General features: G+C 40.6%; 1 protein-coding gene across 1 annotated transcript in view; it reads right to left on the bottom strand.

Moving 5' to 3' along the window:
- LOC132988471 (vacuole membrane protein 1-like) overlaps positions 1-14,261 on the bottom strand; it is a 74,016-nt gene that overhangs the window by 16,696 nt on the left and 43,059 nt on the right. The window contains exons 8-10 of the mRNA XM_061055891.1: positions 13,372-13,452; positions 12,931-13,047; positions 8,019-8,080 (exon numbers count right to left, since the gene is read on the bottom strand). Of these exons, the coding sequence (XP_060911874.1) occupies positions 8,019-8,080; positions 12,931-13,047; positions 13,372-13,452 (260 nt within the window). The remainder of the gene's footprint in view (positions 1-8,018; positions 8,081-12,930; positions 13,048-13,371; positions 13,453-14,261) is intronic.

The raw sequence follows: 14,261 nt of genomic DNA, 5'->3' as shown, positions 1-14,261 counted from the left end.
CCAGATGAGCCTGTGTCCACTCCGGATGTTTTTTGCACTGGCAGTGTTTTCAAATTGAAAACTAATGTAGTTCAGCATTTTCAGCGCTCAGCATCCTGATCACAAAAACGCTTTCAGCCTCAGCTGTTTTCAGTCACTGCGCTCTCAGTTTAAAACAGTTCAACTATTCAAACAGCGCTGTGCTCATCGATGTCACTTCCCCCTCACTAATTTTGACCAATCAAAATCAAGAAGGGACGGGGCATCTAATAACAGAGCTGTAAACACCAATGGCGGAGGACTCACATTTAGAGCAGGTCTAGAGCTGCTGCTGATGTCAGGAGGACACAGGTTCTTTACATTGTTTTAATGTTTTCTTGATGATTTTGAACAAAAGAAAATAATTAAGCACACAAAGCTATTCAAAAGCGACCCAACAGTCACGACTGAGGGAAGCAGAAGTTTATAGGTAACGTAGCAATGATGAGCGCAGGTAAGAAGCGCTCTGAAATTGAGGTTGTTGGCGCTGCCCAAGAGGACACAGGCCCATATTCCACCCTTCTGCTGGGATTAGTGGGCATCCCAAATCTATTCAAAATACTGGAGGTTTAATCCAGATCAAAACCAAAAATGGATTACACGCCCTAATCCCATATCAGATCATTTTCTTCTCATGAACAACACGTTTTAAGATCTTATCAAACCTGATAGCCAAATCTACTCAGAACACAATTGGGTTTAGGAGATGAGATGCTATCAGATGAAGCTGTAATGTGTCCGTACTTTTTTTTTTTCTTTAACTTTTTTAACATTCTCACAAACACAATCATCACCATAACACACCTTGCACACTATCCTGTCCCAGACCTCAACAGATAGTTCACCGCAGTCGCCACTGACAAGGTGTAAACACACCGGACTACTGCAGACGGTGAATCACCAAAAGCCACCCAATGGGCCTCAGCACCACAGCTGTTCTCATAATTAGCGGAAGAAATCTATTTTTTCCTGTTCATATGTCATCACATATGGCTGCTGAGACAGTGGCACGAATCAGAGTTTGGAATCTAGTCTAAATTAAGCGACTCACAGCGGATCAAACGAGCAGACTGGACGACCCAGACGGCATGTCAAACACAGGAAAGCTCCCTGTTCCATTACTGCAGGCCACGGTGGATTTTAAAGCTTTCCCTTCTGTAGATCATCTCTTCACTGGCTGAGATAAGGCAGAGGGGGACAGGGAGGACCGGGCACAGAAAAAGATAAATCTGTTGTTCTGGAGAAAGAATTGAGTAAGGGAGATGGGGCTTGTTCTTCCTCTGAAGCTCTTTAAGGGTAGTTGACCTGACTTGAAATTTAAGACTATAAAATGAGCATTAATCAGCGTTGGCCGGAGTACTCGCCTTCTTGACTGACGTACAAAAATATAAATAATTGTGTAATGTACTCAGAGTGTAAGAGTACAAGGATCTAAAGGACATTTCAAGGACAAGTTGTTTTTAAGACTTTTGAATTTGAATCACAGCCAATTCAAATGAAATAAAAAAATAACAAAGAGTTGGATCGGGAATATCTTACTGCTCTGAAGCGGATCCTAACACTTCAGTAATATGTGATGATTCACCCATAACAATGTTTGTACAAGTTCTCCTTTAGTCATGGACATCTAGTTCAGCAGACTCATATCCATGGTATTGAGTTATTCTTCTTTGTCTGTTTCTTATTGATACATTGTAACCATACTGACAATATTACCGTTACGCAGACGACACACAGTTATATGTCACTTTGCATTCCACCAATCACAACGACCTAGATCAACCTGCCTGTTGGATATCTGCTGGTGGACATCTCATAACTTTCTCAAACTGAATGATGATCAAACAAATTATTTCTTCAAACAAAATGATTAGCAATGGACCCCTAAGACAAATTGTCACACCTTCTGCAACAAACCTACAAGTTATTTTTGACACGGAATCTGCTTCGACATTCAAGTGAAGAAAGTTGTGCATTTGTATTTTTTTTTAGCTCAAATTAATTTCTGGAATTAAATCCTTTTTTTTTATCCTTTAACAACTCACATTGGGTTGTTCATGCTTTTCGTTTTGACATGGTTGGACTTTTCTAAAGCCCTCTATACTGGTATATCTTTCTTGAACCAGTGATGAACCGAGCTGCGGCTTGGTTTATCACTGGTTCAAGAAAAAGAGATCACGTTACACCAATCCTGGACCTCCTTGCATTGGCTGCCCTTCCATTTCCAATTGACTTAACATTTGTATTATTAACATTTAAAGCTCTACATAACCAGGCCCCTATGTATGATTGACCTTTGAACCCAATATGAGCCTGGGCGCCCCCTTAGATCAGCTAATCAGGGTTTACTGCTTGTACCCAGAGCCCGTTTGAAGATTAAGGGCTGTCGGGCTATTGCAATTCAAGCTCCCAAACTCTGGAATGGCCTACCTGCTGAAATCCGGTTTGCTAAATCTGTGAGTTTTTAAAATCTCTACTTTAAACATTCTTTTACTAAAGACGTTTATTCTTTTGTAAATGTTCGTTCTTTTTTTATAACGTTTTTCTTTTAATGTGCAGTAATGTTTTATAACCTGTTTATGAGGCACATTTGAACTTTCTTAAGACATGCTTTTTAAATAAAGGTTATTACTATCATCTTCAATATTGTTTTGGTTATGTTATGTCTTGTCTTAATGCATGAAAGGTGAGAACACGTTGATGCATTATCTCACGACTAAAGGCCCTGTTTTGAAAATGTAACATGTTTTTGTAAAAGCCGAAAGTAAAAATGAGGCTTTTGCTCAGTGGAAGAGCTGGTCTCGGGGGTTCGATCCCCAGCTCAAACAACTACATGACCAAAATTACCTTTGGAAAAACACAAGCTGCTCCCGCTGCTGGGATTAGTTAATTCTGATGGTCTCTTCACGAAGCAGCCTCTTCCATCAGTGTGTGAATGGGTGAGTGTGAAAGCTCTTTGAGTAGTCAGAAGATTAGAAAAGTGCCACACAAGCTCAAGTCCATTTACCATTTAAAAAGTGAAAGGTTCTCAGAAAAAATAGCATCCAAGTAAAGCAGAGAAACTTGAAAACTCTACTGAGGTTCAGCAGCAAAGCATTTGTACGTATAAACAAAAGGTCCAGAAAGCCATGGTTTAAATGAGGCTAATTTAAAAGCAATTAAAAAAGGAGAAGTTCTAATGTAAAACCAGAGTGCCAAAAATAGTTGATTTTTTATCAAATCCATAAACTCAGATGTCCTGTTGAGGGAATTTTAATGACTAAAGGTGAAAAACTGCTGAATAAGAACTTTCTCCAAATGACAGCATGAAACATCTTGACATACGACTACTTCAGAACTTGATCAAAGCCTCAGTTTGACTGAGTTTGCAGTTTTTTGTGCCAAACTTAACCGATGACTGTACACGCTCGGCAGGCCCTGAAGAGCAGACATCTGTACATTAGTCACAGGACATAGGAGAGCTAACAAGTCTGATCAGACACACGGCTTATCAGTTCTGCTTATCAGGCCAAAAGGCATCTGAGGAAGGTTTTATTGTGACTTCCTGGCAGTTCAAAGCAAAATAATCTTTATTATCATCCCACTGCTGCCAACGGAGAGTTATAGATTTAACCTAGAAGACTTTGCATGGCAGGAAAACAAGAGTGAAACTCATCTGTGAGAGAATCTGTTACACATGAAGAAGTCATAATACATCTAGTCTGAAATGTCTAACACCGATGGGTTTTTTTTTGTTCCTGAGCCGACGTTACATCCCAGCTGAACAAGACAAAGACTTTATTAAACTGTGTAACTGTTAAAGACGGAACTTATTTGTCCAAAGGAACATCAGACAGTCATAAACTTAAAATGGAAATCTTAAGTCACTTACATCCAACTTGTTCTAAATAAAAAAAATCTCCTTTAAATATTTTGTAAGTTTTTTTTTTTTCCAGCTAGTAAAATCACTCTGGAGTCATTATAGTTAAGAGAGGTGATGAAAACGTCTGCTGACAGTTTTAGAGCCTGGTGACGTTAAAGCCTTAAATCCAAAACCTCTCTCTTTTTGTTACACCATGTTTTCCATATGTCATACACAGAAAAAAAATACTTTTCCTGATTATCACGGCTGCAAAGTGAGAGAAAACGTTTAGAAATCTCCTTTTAAAAAAACAAGAAAAAAACAAGAAGGCCCATTTAGAAATGTATGAATGATATTCTGCGAGTGGCGGCCATGAGGCAGGAGACAAGGACATGAAAACAACAACATCCACCTCGACTTAAATTATGGTGTTTAACAAACGTGACACAACGGAAAATGTACATTTATTATAAGAGGTGACTTACAGAAATAAGAAATGCACGATTCACCTTTTTTCAGTTCCGATCCGATTCCATACATTTCCACCGATTTCATTTTTAAATCATGAATAATAGTGTTATTGTTGTTGTTGGTATCATGGTTAAGGCTACACAAAGCTGTCGTAAACCCGGCGTTGCATTTCTTATTCAAGAAGAAAAATAAATCCAAATACCTCAAAATTTAAAGCATGCCAAAGAGATGTTTTTGAACTTTGTGCTGGCTTCACATACAAACAGGAAGCAACAACTGTCAGGTTTTCAACTTAAAAATTCTAAACTGAAGTGTAAGAGTTGACATCTTGTCTGATTTATATTTTTATATATAAGCCATTTGTGCTACATCACTGTTTGAAAAGTGCATCACAAATAAAGATTGATTGATTGAAAGTTTGAATGCATCCTGAAGAGGTGATAACTGTGTAGGACCATGAGCACTAAAGTGAAAAAAAGAAAAAAGGCCTGTTTGGAAATCAGTTCATTTATCGAATGAGTTACAAACTACATGACTGTGTCGTGATCCACTTCTCAGATTGCTTCATAAGTATTTCTTAAAAGTCGTCGTGTTGCAATAGAGAATATTTTCTCAATGAAACTTGAGGACAAGTTGTGAACACTCCCAGTGACTGAGAAAATATTCCCGTCATGCTTACACAAATACAAAGTAAATGATGCAGCCATCAAACTAAACAGAATTTTATCATCCTCTCCTGTCACATTGTTCCTCAGGTTGGAAATATAGGTGCAGCTGGTTAGTAAAAAGGAACACACACACACACACACACACACACACCCACCCACCCACACACACACACACACACACACACACACACACACACACACACACACACACACACACACACACACCCACACCCACACCCACACACACACACACACACACACAAATATTTAAGGTCTAACTACAAAACACAGCCAGGGGTTTTCATATGTTAAAATCACTAGGTGTAAGTTTTAAACAAACGGAGAGTTCTCAGAGTGAAAGAGACCTCTATGTGTTTGGTCAGAAAACTGAAACTAAAATATTTTTACTAATTAATTAGAAACTTAAATAAAGTAACCAAAAAGAAAAACAATAAAAAAAAAATAGGAGACAATAATGACAACAATTCAGTATTTTACAGAGAATTGAAAAAGTTATTGTCATCTGAACAAATACGTCCTACAACGCAGTAAAAAAAGAAACAGAAATATGTGTGTGTCTGTGTGTGTGTAAGTGTGCCAACTAGCTCACCTGACAAGCAAAGAGCAGGAAGTTAAGTGTGTCAGTTTTCTATTATGTCATGTCATGCAGAAATCACTACGGCCAAAGTCCAGCTGTGGCCTCAGTCGTCCACAAAGAAACAAAAAGTTTTCCCTCCATTATCAGAGAGTGAACACACAGAGCCAAGCAAACAGATACAATCGGAGTGGAAATGATTAAACAATAAATCCACAATGTGTGTTTTTTTTTTGCCCATACCATAAAAGAAAAGTTTTATCAGACAAGAAAAAAAACCTGAAGAGGACAGAAAAATGCTTGAACATTTTTAATTGAGATGAATACTAATCAGACCATAAAATGTATTCAGAAATGTTAAATTAAAAAAAAGAAAGATTATCAAATATGTCTTGCTCTAAATGCAGGAATTTAGAAATCTGTTTTGGAGTTGCCAAGAAATGTCCTCTACACTGAAACATAAAATCTGATAAAAAAAAAAATAAGATTCAGTTTGAATTAAAACTAAATTTGGATTTAAAACACTTTCAATTTCTCCAAAGGTCCCGTGGCTACAGAGAGTAAAGGTTCAAGGCACTTACGGGACAAAACTTTCCGTGTGTGTGTGTGTGTGTTCAACTAAGCATGTGCACAGTGGGTGGGGGCAGCTGCAGGTGCCAGCATTTAAACGGGTGTAAAGGTGCAAATTTATTTCCTAGCACCTGCCTAGTTAACACTGACACCGCGCTCTGAGGGCCCTAAAGGCCTCAAACTGAAAGACTGTCACCCATTCATAAGGTGACGTGTGACTGAGAGTGAGAGTAAGAGAGAGAGAGAAAGCGAGGGGAGCAGAGGTGTATGTGGAGAAGCCTCAGAGAGGAAGGAAGCTGACAGTTAAAGAGTTGTAATGAGGAGGGGAAGTTTCCTTTAAAGAAGAAGTCAGAATGAAACCTGTCGCTATAGCTGAGACTTTTCACTTTGAGTCTGCAGCTCAATGAACAGTGACTGTCGGAGGAACTGGTGTTTCACAACCAGACACGCACACACACACACACACACACGCATGTACAAAACTTTTAAAACTTCTAATGAGAATTTAACTCTATGTTCACTGATTATTTTCACTTTAATTGCAACACTTTTTCCTGTTTTTGAACTTGCAAAATTCAGTTTAACAATTAAACAGGAGCACCGATAGCCTCGCGGTTATGTCATGCACCCCATGTACAGAGGCTGTAGTCCGCGTTGCAGCCGCCATGGGCTTGAATCCGACCTTGTCCCTTTGCTGCATGTTGTCCCCCTGCTCTCTCTCCTCCTGACATTTCCTATCTCTCTTCAGCTGTCCTTTTTAATAAAGGCAAAAAAGGCCCAAAAAATAACGTAAAAACAATTTAACAAATCTGAAAACAAAAACAACAAATCAAGGATGAGAGCTGATGCAATCTCATCGACTTATTTCAGCGTGTGTGTGTGTGTTTGTACGTGCGTAACAAACGGCACTCCCACCAGCAGGTGTGTGGAGGGCACTTTCCAGCTGCAGCGCCTGGCATCTCTACAAGGACACCCATCATGCCACCCATCAGCACCTTGACCCAGCACCAAGGCCCTTTATACTTCTAATACATCTCTATGTGTGTTATTTTTCTGTACAATGCATTTTTTTATGTTTTACTGCTTTTTATTACGTCTTTGTTCCAGTCGGAGTCTGATGTTTTGATGGTCAAACGGCCTCTTAATCTTACAAAAAACAAGATTTTTTTGCACAACACTGATGATTTTCCCACCATGGCAAAAACAAGAAAGTTTCCTTTGTGAAATCCCTCTCACCACAAACTTAATCTCGCCTTTTTTCTTTCCTCCAAAAATGTTCCAGTCTAATAAACATCAACATGCCCAGCCTGAGGCCTGACACCTGAAGGCCTTACTTTATCCAAAAGATAAGAGGCTGGATTTTGGCATGAGCTCCTTTGAGATCAGGTATGTAATAAACAACTGGTCAAAAAAGGGGCGACAACAGAGAGGAGGTTTCTCCGATAGACCGATCCTGTCCTGTGAGGCAGCCAGAACATGTTCATGCCCATAGTCATGCTGTGGAAAAATCCAAGCCATTAATCACCACATTGAGCTATAACTGCAGAGCGAGGAGCCGACAGGGGAACAAAAAGTGACAAAACCTCTTTTTCAAATTCTTTTTCAAGCAACAAGTCGACTTCAAACATCAACGTGTCTCACTCAGAAAGCCATTTCTGTGACCTTCATCACCATCACAAAGAGGAAGAGGAGGAGGTACACTTCTGACAAAGGGAGGTAAATTACCTGAATGCATCATGACCAACCAAAAAGGTCCCTCAACCGTCAAGTGTGATAGCTGCGCACACCACAGGGTACTTTTAGAGAACACACACGCACACGTACACACACTCACACCCGTTTGAGGCTTACTCACCCGATGAGGGAGACCATCTGCTCCACAATGTGCCTGCTGAAGGTGACGATCACAAAAAGTTTCTGTATGACAAAGAAACACACACAGAAAGAAAGAGCGAGTCAGTAACTGAGCTGTGAGGTCACTGTGAGGGTTCAGAAGAAGGCAGTTTGTGCATCATAGTTTAATCAGTAATTCCTAAACACCCCCTCACTCACACACACACACACACACTGTAAAAAAAGCAGCTTTTGTCATGAAGGGCGAGAAATTAAAGGCCGGTATCTATGACACATGACCAACAGGGCACTTGATCAGCGTGTGCGTGAGTGTGTGTGTGTGTGTGTGTGTGTGTGTGTGTGTGTGTGTGTGTGTGTGTGTGTGTGTTTTTTTGTGTTAGGGTGGGTGAGGGAATCAAAGATGTGTCATTGCTTCATAAGGGGTCTAAAGGCCGGTTCCTGTCCGGTCTGATTCCTACTCAGTCACAGGGCCAGAGGGAACAGACAAGCGACCAGCAGCCATTTTGGATCTACCCCATGTTATGGAACATGTCACCAATAATAGACCAGTTACTTACCCTTTAGGGTGTTTGGACGTCACTGTAATCTTTTAAACAAACATCCATTTTGAGCACTTAAAGCGTGGTTAGACCCAGTAACACAGAGTTGACCTTCAACATTCAACATTAGAAAAACTGAGCAGATCTTGTGCCGGGTCTGTCATTACAAATTCATGTTGTACAGAGAAGGATTGTTTAAACCCGCAGAGCCTTTTTTTTTTCTGAATTCTCATCCAGATCTAAAGGTTTCCAAAAAACACTAAACATATACTGCCCCAAAATTACAGGGAGACGTGCACAATGATACACAAGACATCTAGAATTTTCCAATTTATGTAATGACGGAGCCGTAAAGATGTCATCCTGGATTTGAATATTTCTCTCAATTTAAACGAGAAGCTTAATTAAAGGAGTCTGCAGCATAATGTCAGACAGTTGAATAATTCTTATGTTGCCATGGCAACAAGAGGTCAAAAGATCTTGTGTTGTTTATCAGACAGGAGAAGTCACTGATTATGAATAAGAGGAATTATTATTTTTATTTTAAAGACCTTTTTTAGATTTATTTTGTGGCTTTTAGGTCTTTATTTAGACAGGACAGCGGACAGAGTCAGACATCAGGGAGAGAGAGAGAGAGTGGGGAATGACATGCAGGTCGGACTTGAACCTGGGCCGCCTGCTTCGAGGACTACAGCCCCCCGTACTTGGTTGCATGCTCTAGACCACCAGCGCCCAAATTTCAATTTTTGTGAAGAGATGTAAATATGCCCTTTTCATCTAGCTTGTCCGCCAATATTGCCGATACAACCCTGCAGGATACTCAGAAAGATGCATATTATTGTTGTGGTTTAGTCATGTTTAGTTGGTTTATTCCTTGTTTGGTTACTGAGTTAATTGTCAATTCTAGTGCTGCTTGTTTCCTAGTTTAGTCTTTAGTGTTTCCTGTTGTGTTTTCAAACACAGGTGAGACAGATGACACAGGTGAAGACAGTGAGGGCAATCAAAACTGGAGGGAAACACACACAGAGGCAGGAAGGAAAATACAAGAAACACTGAGGACAAGAACTACAAAATAAATTAGGAAACACTAAAGACCAAACTATGAAACAAGCAGCACTAGGATAGACAATTAACTATGTAACAAAACAAGGAATAAACCAACTAAACCATGACAAGTATTCCTGGTGCGGACAACCATCTTTGATGCTCTGATTCTGAACATGTGCTGCCGACAGGGCTGAGAATTATAAACAACGAAGGTGTCATATTTGCAGATATTGGAAAAATATGCACTGAAGCCTTTATAAATATTATGATCGGCCAATACGATCAGCTGGACGATACATTGGTGAAGCTTCAGAGAATCTCAGATCCTCACATGCAGATCAGTCCTGATACTGGACCTCAGCAGGCGATTGTCTCAGGATTCATGAACGTGTTGTTCATATGAAAGCTGCAAACTGGAACGATTTGAGCAACAGTTAAACGAGGACTATGCAACACTTTCAACACCCATAAAAACAACAACAAGCGGAGTGTGGAATAGTGAAACTGAAGAGAAGAGTACGAGTGAAACGAACGTCACTTTAAGAGAACAGAAATGAATGTGACAGCCATGTCAGTAAGACACCTTTAAATGACTACAGTGAAGATAACGGAGCACAGCGACACCCCCACACAAGTTTAATCACATGTGACAGTGCTCTTTGTTACAGTGTTCATTGTAAAGTTGCATGACATGTCATCTAGGTCATACATGTATTGCCATCTGCTTGTCTTCCAATAATTACTTTTCAAAAGTGGGTCTGGACCATCGGAGCCTCGCTGAACGTTAGACACAATGAAAAAGAAAGACGCACAGTCACAGTGTTGTCACAAAAATAACACGACTCGTAATTGACGTGTGCAGCCATTAAAAATAGAAATAAAAAGTTTGACATTTACAGTCGTACTATTCCTGTGCCACTCAGAAAATAAACACAAGGCGGGACAGTAAGTCGATCCCCCCACACTGACATTTAAGCTGCAACTTGAGTAACAAGTATTTGGAGCGATGCACTTGAATATGGATTCTGTGGACCCACATCGACTAAACACACTGACAAGACATCTATCATGCAACAGGAAAAAAAAAAAAAAAAAAAGGAGAAGAAGGAAGGGATAGCAAGATGGCCGACACACACAGGAAAGCTGACTAAGAAACATTAAGTGTGTCTGCTGGGAAACTGACGATGATCCGATGATGATGAAGATGATAAGAGCAACACAAATCCCAGACGTACACAAACACTGCACACTTACAAGAAGGAAGCATGACATCAGATGTTTATCACAAGGGAATCATCAGAAAGGTGCAAGTCAGAGCATCCCTCTTGAACTGCACAACAACTATTCTCTCTCTGCTGTTCATACATGCACTCCTGAAAATATCTACAAGATTCCAGGACAGCCTGCCCCTGAAATCGTCATGACTAAGTTATTTACACTTTTCCCTCAGAGCATGATTTTTTTCCTGTTAGGCGAGACGAGAAGGGCGGGGGGGGGTCTCAGACTGCAGGACATGACATAAAAGGGAGTCATCCAAGATGGCGACATTTTAAACACTTTGTATCAATGCTACGTGTACTTGGACGTATTCACAGTATCAACAAAAGAGTGGAAGAGAACATACTGGTGAAACTGGTGAGCTGAGAAGAGTATGAAGCAGCCTCATGATGTGCACCAAGATCGCTCACTCACATGTCGCTTGAATAAAATGTCATCACCCTCACTCACTCGCCTGCATTTAATTTTCCTGACTTCTACCTGCAGTGTTTACACATGCAGCAGCAGCAGTTTTGTGCATGTGTGAAAACTTGCCACACCTCACTGGTCTTCTCTGCTCGCACGGTAACAACACCTTTGTCACGAGTACTTCCATGACAACAAGCCTCATCCTCTGGTGACATGCTGCGTCACAAAGGCCCTGACGTCCACCATTCAGCGGCGGGTATCGGACGTGAAGCTAAACGAGCAGAAGAGAAAGGAGAAACCGGTGCAGAATAAAGAGAAACTTCTCCTTGGAGACTCCTGGTGAGAACACACCTGAAGCACGGGTACACACCAAGATCAAAAACAGGGCTTTGAAGCATACGCACACACACACACACAAGAGGAGATTCAAAATCCCCTTAGTTTCCCCCGGCCCACGAGGGAGAAGGTCACCTGCTCTTCTTGTTGTTTTCTGCCCACACACTGTACAACCTACTGAACATTTGCATTAAAGGCCTGAAGAAAACTAAACCAAATAGCTTCATGAAAAGGGGCCAGGGCCCCCCCAAACATACCAGAGAGCCGAGTGAAGTCTTTCTTTCTGTAAGACGGGGAGGGACACACCTCTGTCAGTGGGGGCCCCTGGGACCCCTGGGTGTAATCTGGTACTGTGTGTGATTGTGCCTGCCATGCATGCAACCCCCACCCGTCCCTCTCACTTTTCCCTCTTCTTGCTCTCCATCACCTCCCACAGACAATGTTTATCTGCGTTCCCCTCGCACTCACAAGGTTCCCCCACAGCCACCACCTCTCTCTTTCTCCGTCTGTTGCAGGAAAAAGCTTTCTGCATATGATAAGGAATGAGGCAGAGTGGAAAGAAACAAACACTTCTTCTTAACCCCTTCATCCTTTTTGTCACAATGCAAACTCCAGCGTTTTGCTCGCAGAGCAGAAAGTCGAGCCCCTGGCGATGAATCACACACATACTGCAAATTCCTGGACGCAAATTGAGGATTTTTCCGGATTAGAAGAAACAAGCGAGATGCCAATTGTCCTAACAGCACTTTCCTATTCACGGGGTTAGGATGTACCTTTCCCATGAATGATCTATCTGCTGCAGCATAACCACTCTACTGTACAGGGAAGCTACTGGGGGGTGCTGCAGCTGCAATCACAAAATGGTTGACTCCCCCTACTTAGGCTGCACAAAATGGCCTCCTCACTGCCAGCTGAGTACAGTGCTGCAGGAGATATGCATGAGCATGATTCATTATTGAACACTCTCCGCCCTCTGTATGCATATGTTTGCAAAATGTCCAAATGTGGCACTGAAGAGTTTAGTTAAGTGTCTGTGCAGTATGAGACAGAAGAGATATAAAACGAGAAGTTCTGCACACACACACACACACACACACACACACACACACATACACACACACACACACACATACACACACACACACACACACACACACACACACACACACACACACACACACACACACACACACACACACACACACACACACACAGCTGTGAAATGAGTGATGTACTGTACTCTTAAAAAAAAACAGCTCTTTACATCATTTTAAAGAGGATCTATTTCATTAAACATATTCTTGCCTGAATGTGCATTTTGATGACGGCTTTTCCGATGAGTGTCGCACCAAAAAAAGTCCAAAAGGGAACCAAAAAGTGTCCGCATGTTATTCCTGCCAGGTCAAATAAGGGATTCGGAATCTGAGGAACAACAAAAGAAATGACAGGAGTTCATTTTGTTAACATGTAAAACACAGAAAGACATCAGAAAATATTTCAAAATAAGAGTTTCCATTGTGCACATTTACGGGATGTGTGTGTTCAACATGTTGCCCTGCAGAAAGTCACACTTTAATATCTTTAACACTTTGACAAGCTTCCCTTTTTATTCACAAGTCGAACAACACACACCCGCACTGATGTGTTGAGATGAAACCATATCAACATTGATGTGAACGTGATGATAACTGCATGATGGGGATGTTTTATACATTTAAAATAAGAGTCATGATTGATCTGACTTACAGAGGCGCAGGCTAAAATCCCAAAGAAGCCGACCCTCTGGATGAGTTTCTGCACGGCCACTTTTGCTCGTGTGGCGACGTCCTAAACGAAGAAGAAGAGGTGGACAGAAAGATGTGTGAATAAATTCTGCCTGAAGACTTGATGATGTTTAGCTGATCCTGCAGCAGGAACATACAGGAGATATCTCACATTCACAGATTTGCACTCAACACAAAATTTAAAATATAAATAAATAAACAGCGATTCATTCCAACTTAAATTATATTTAATGTCCGATCAGATTAAAAACAAACCGTTCTTATGAACACTCAGTTATATTAACAACTATTCTTCACAATCTAAGATTTATATTTCATATGATAATGAGGTCACAGTTAATTTGAGGTGTGTTTGACATTGAAACATTTTTTTTAGGGATCAAATGAACAATGAGAAGGCTGATGTTTGTTAATTTAAGGACAGGAAGTCGTGTGTTTTCTGAGCCTTTAGGAGGTGGAGGGAGCATCACAGAGGTGTGTGGAGAAAAGGTGCTCAACCTGCTGCGTAATTAATTTAAATTATTGTTTTATTAAGACATTTTAAAGACATTTAAACGTGCCTTTAAAAAAAAATTCAGACAATTTGACATCCACTCTTCAAACCCTGGCTGTGAAATAATCTGCTTCTCTTATTCCTCCTGTCAGAGAGCGAGCGAGCTCCGGCTTCTTTATTTTTAAATTTATCTCTAATTACGGACATTTAACTTTATCCTTTTTAGACTTAAAAACACGTTTGAGTTTCAATAAAACGAAAAAAACTTTTTAAAAAAAGGATTTCACATCAGAGGTGTTTTTTATTTACGAGTGAAAAGCAGCAGCAGCTTCACAGGAGCAGCTTCCTCCTCCTGTTAG

The sequence above is a fragment of the Labrus mixtus genome, chromosome 14 (genome assembly GCF_963584025.1).
Source record: "Labrus mixtus chromosome 14, fLabMix1.1, whole genome shotgun sequence".
Classification (NCBI taxonomy): Eukaryota; Metazoa; Chordata; class Actinopteri; order Labriformes; family Labridae; genus Labrus; species Labrus mixtus.
This window is presented reverse-complemented; position numbering and strand designations above follow the sequence as displayed.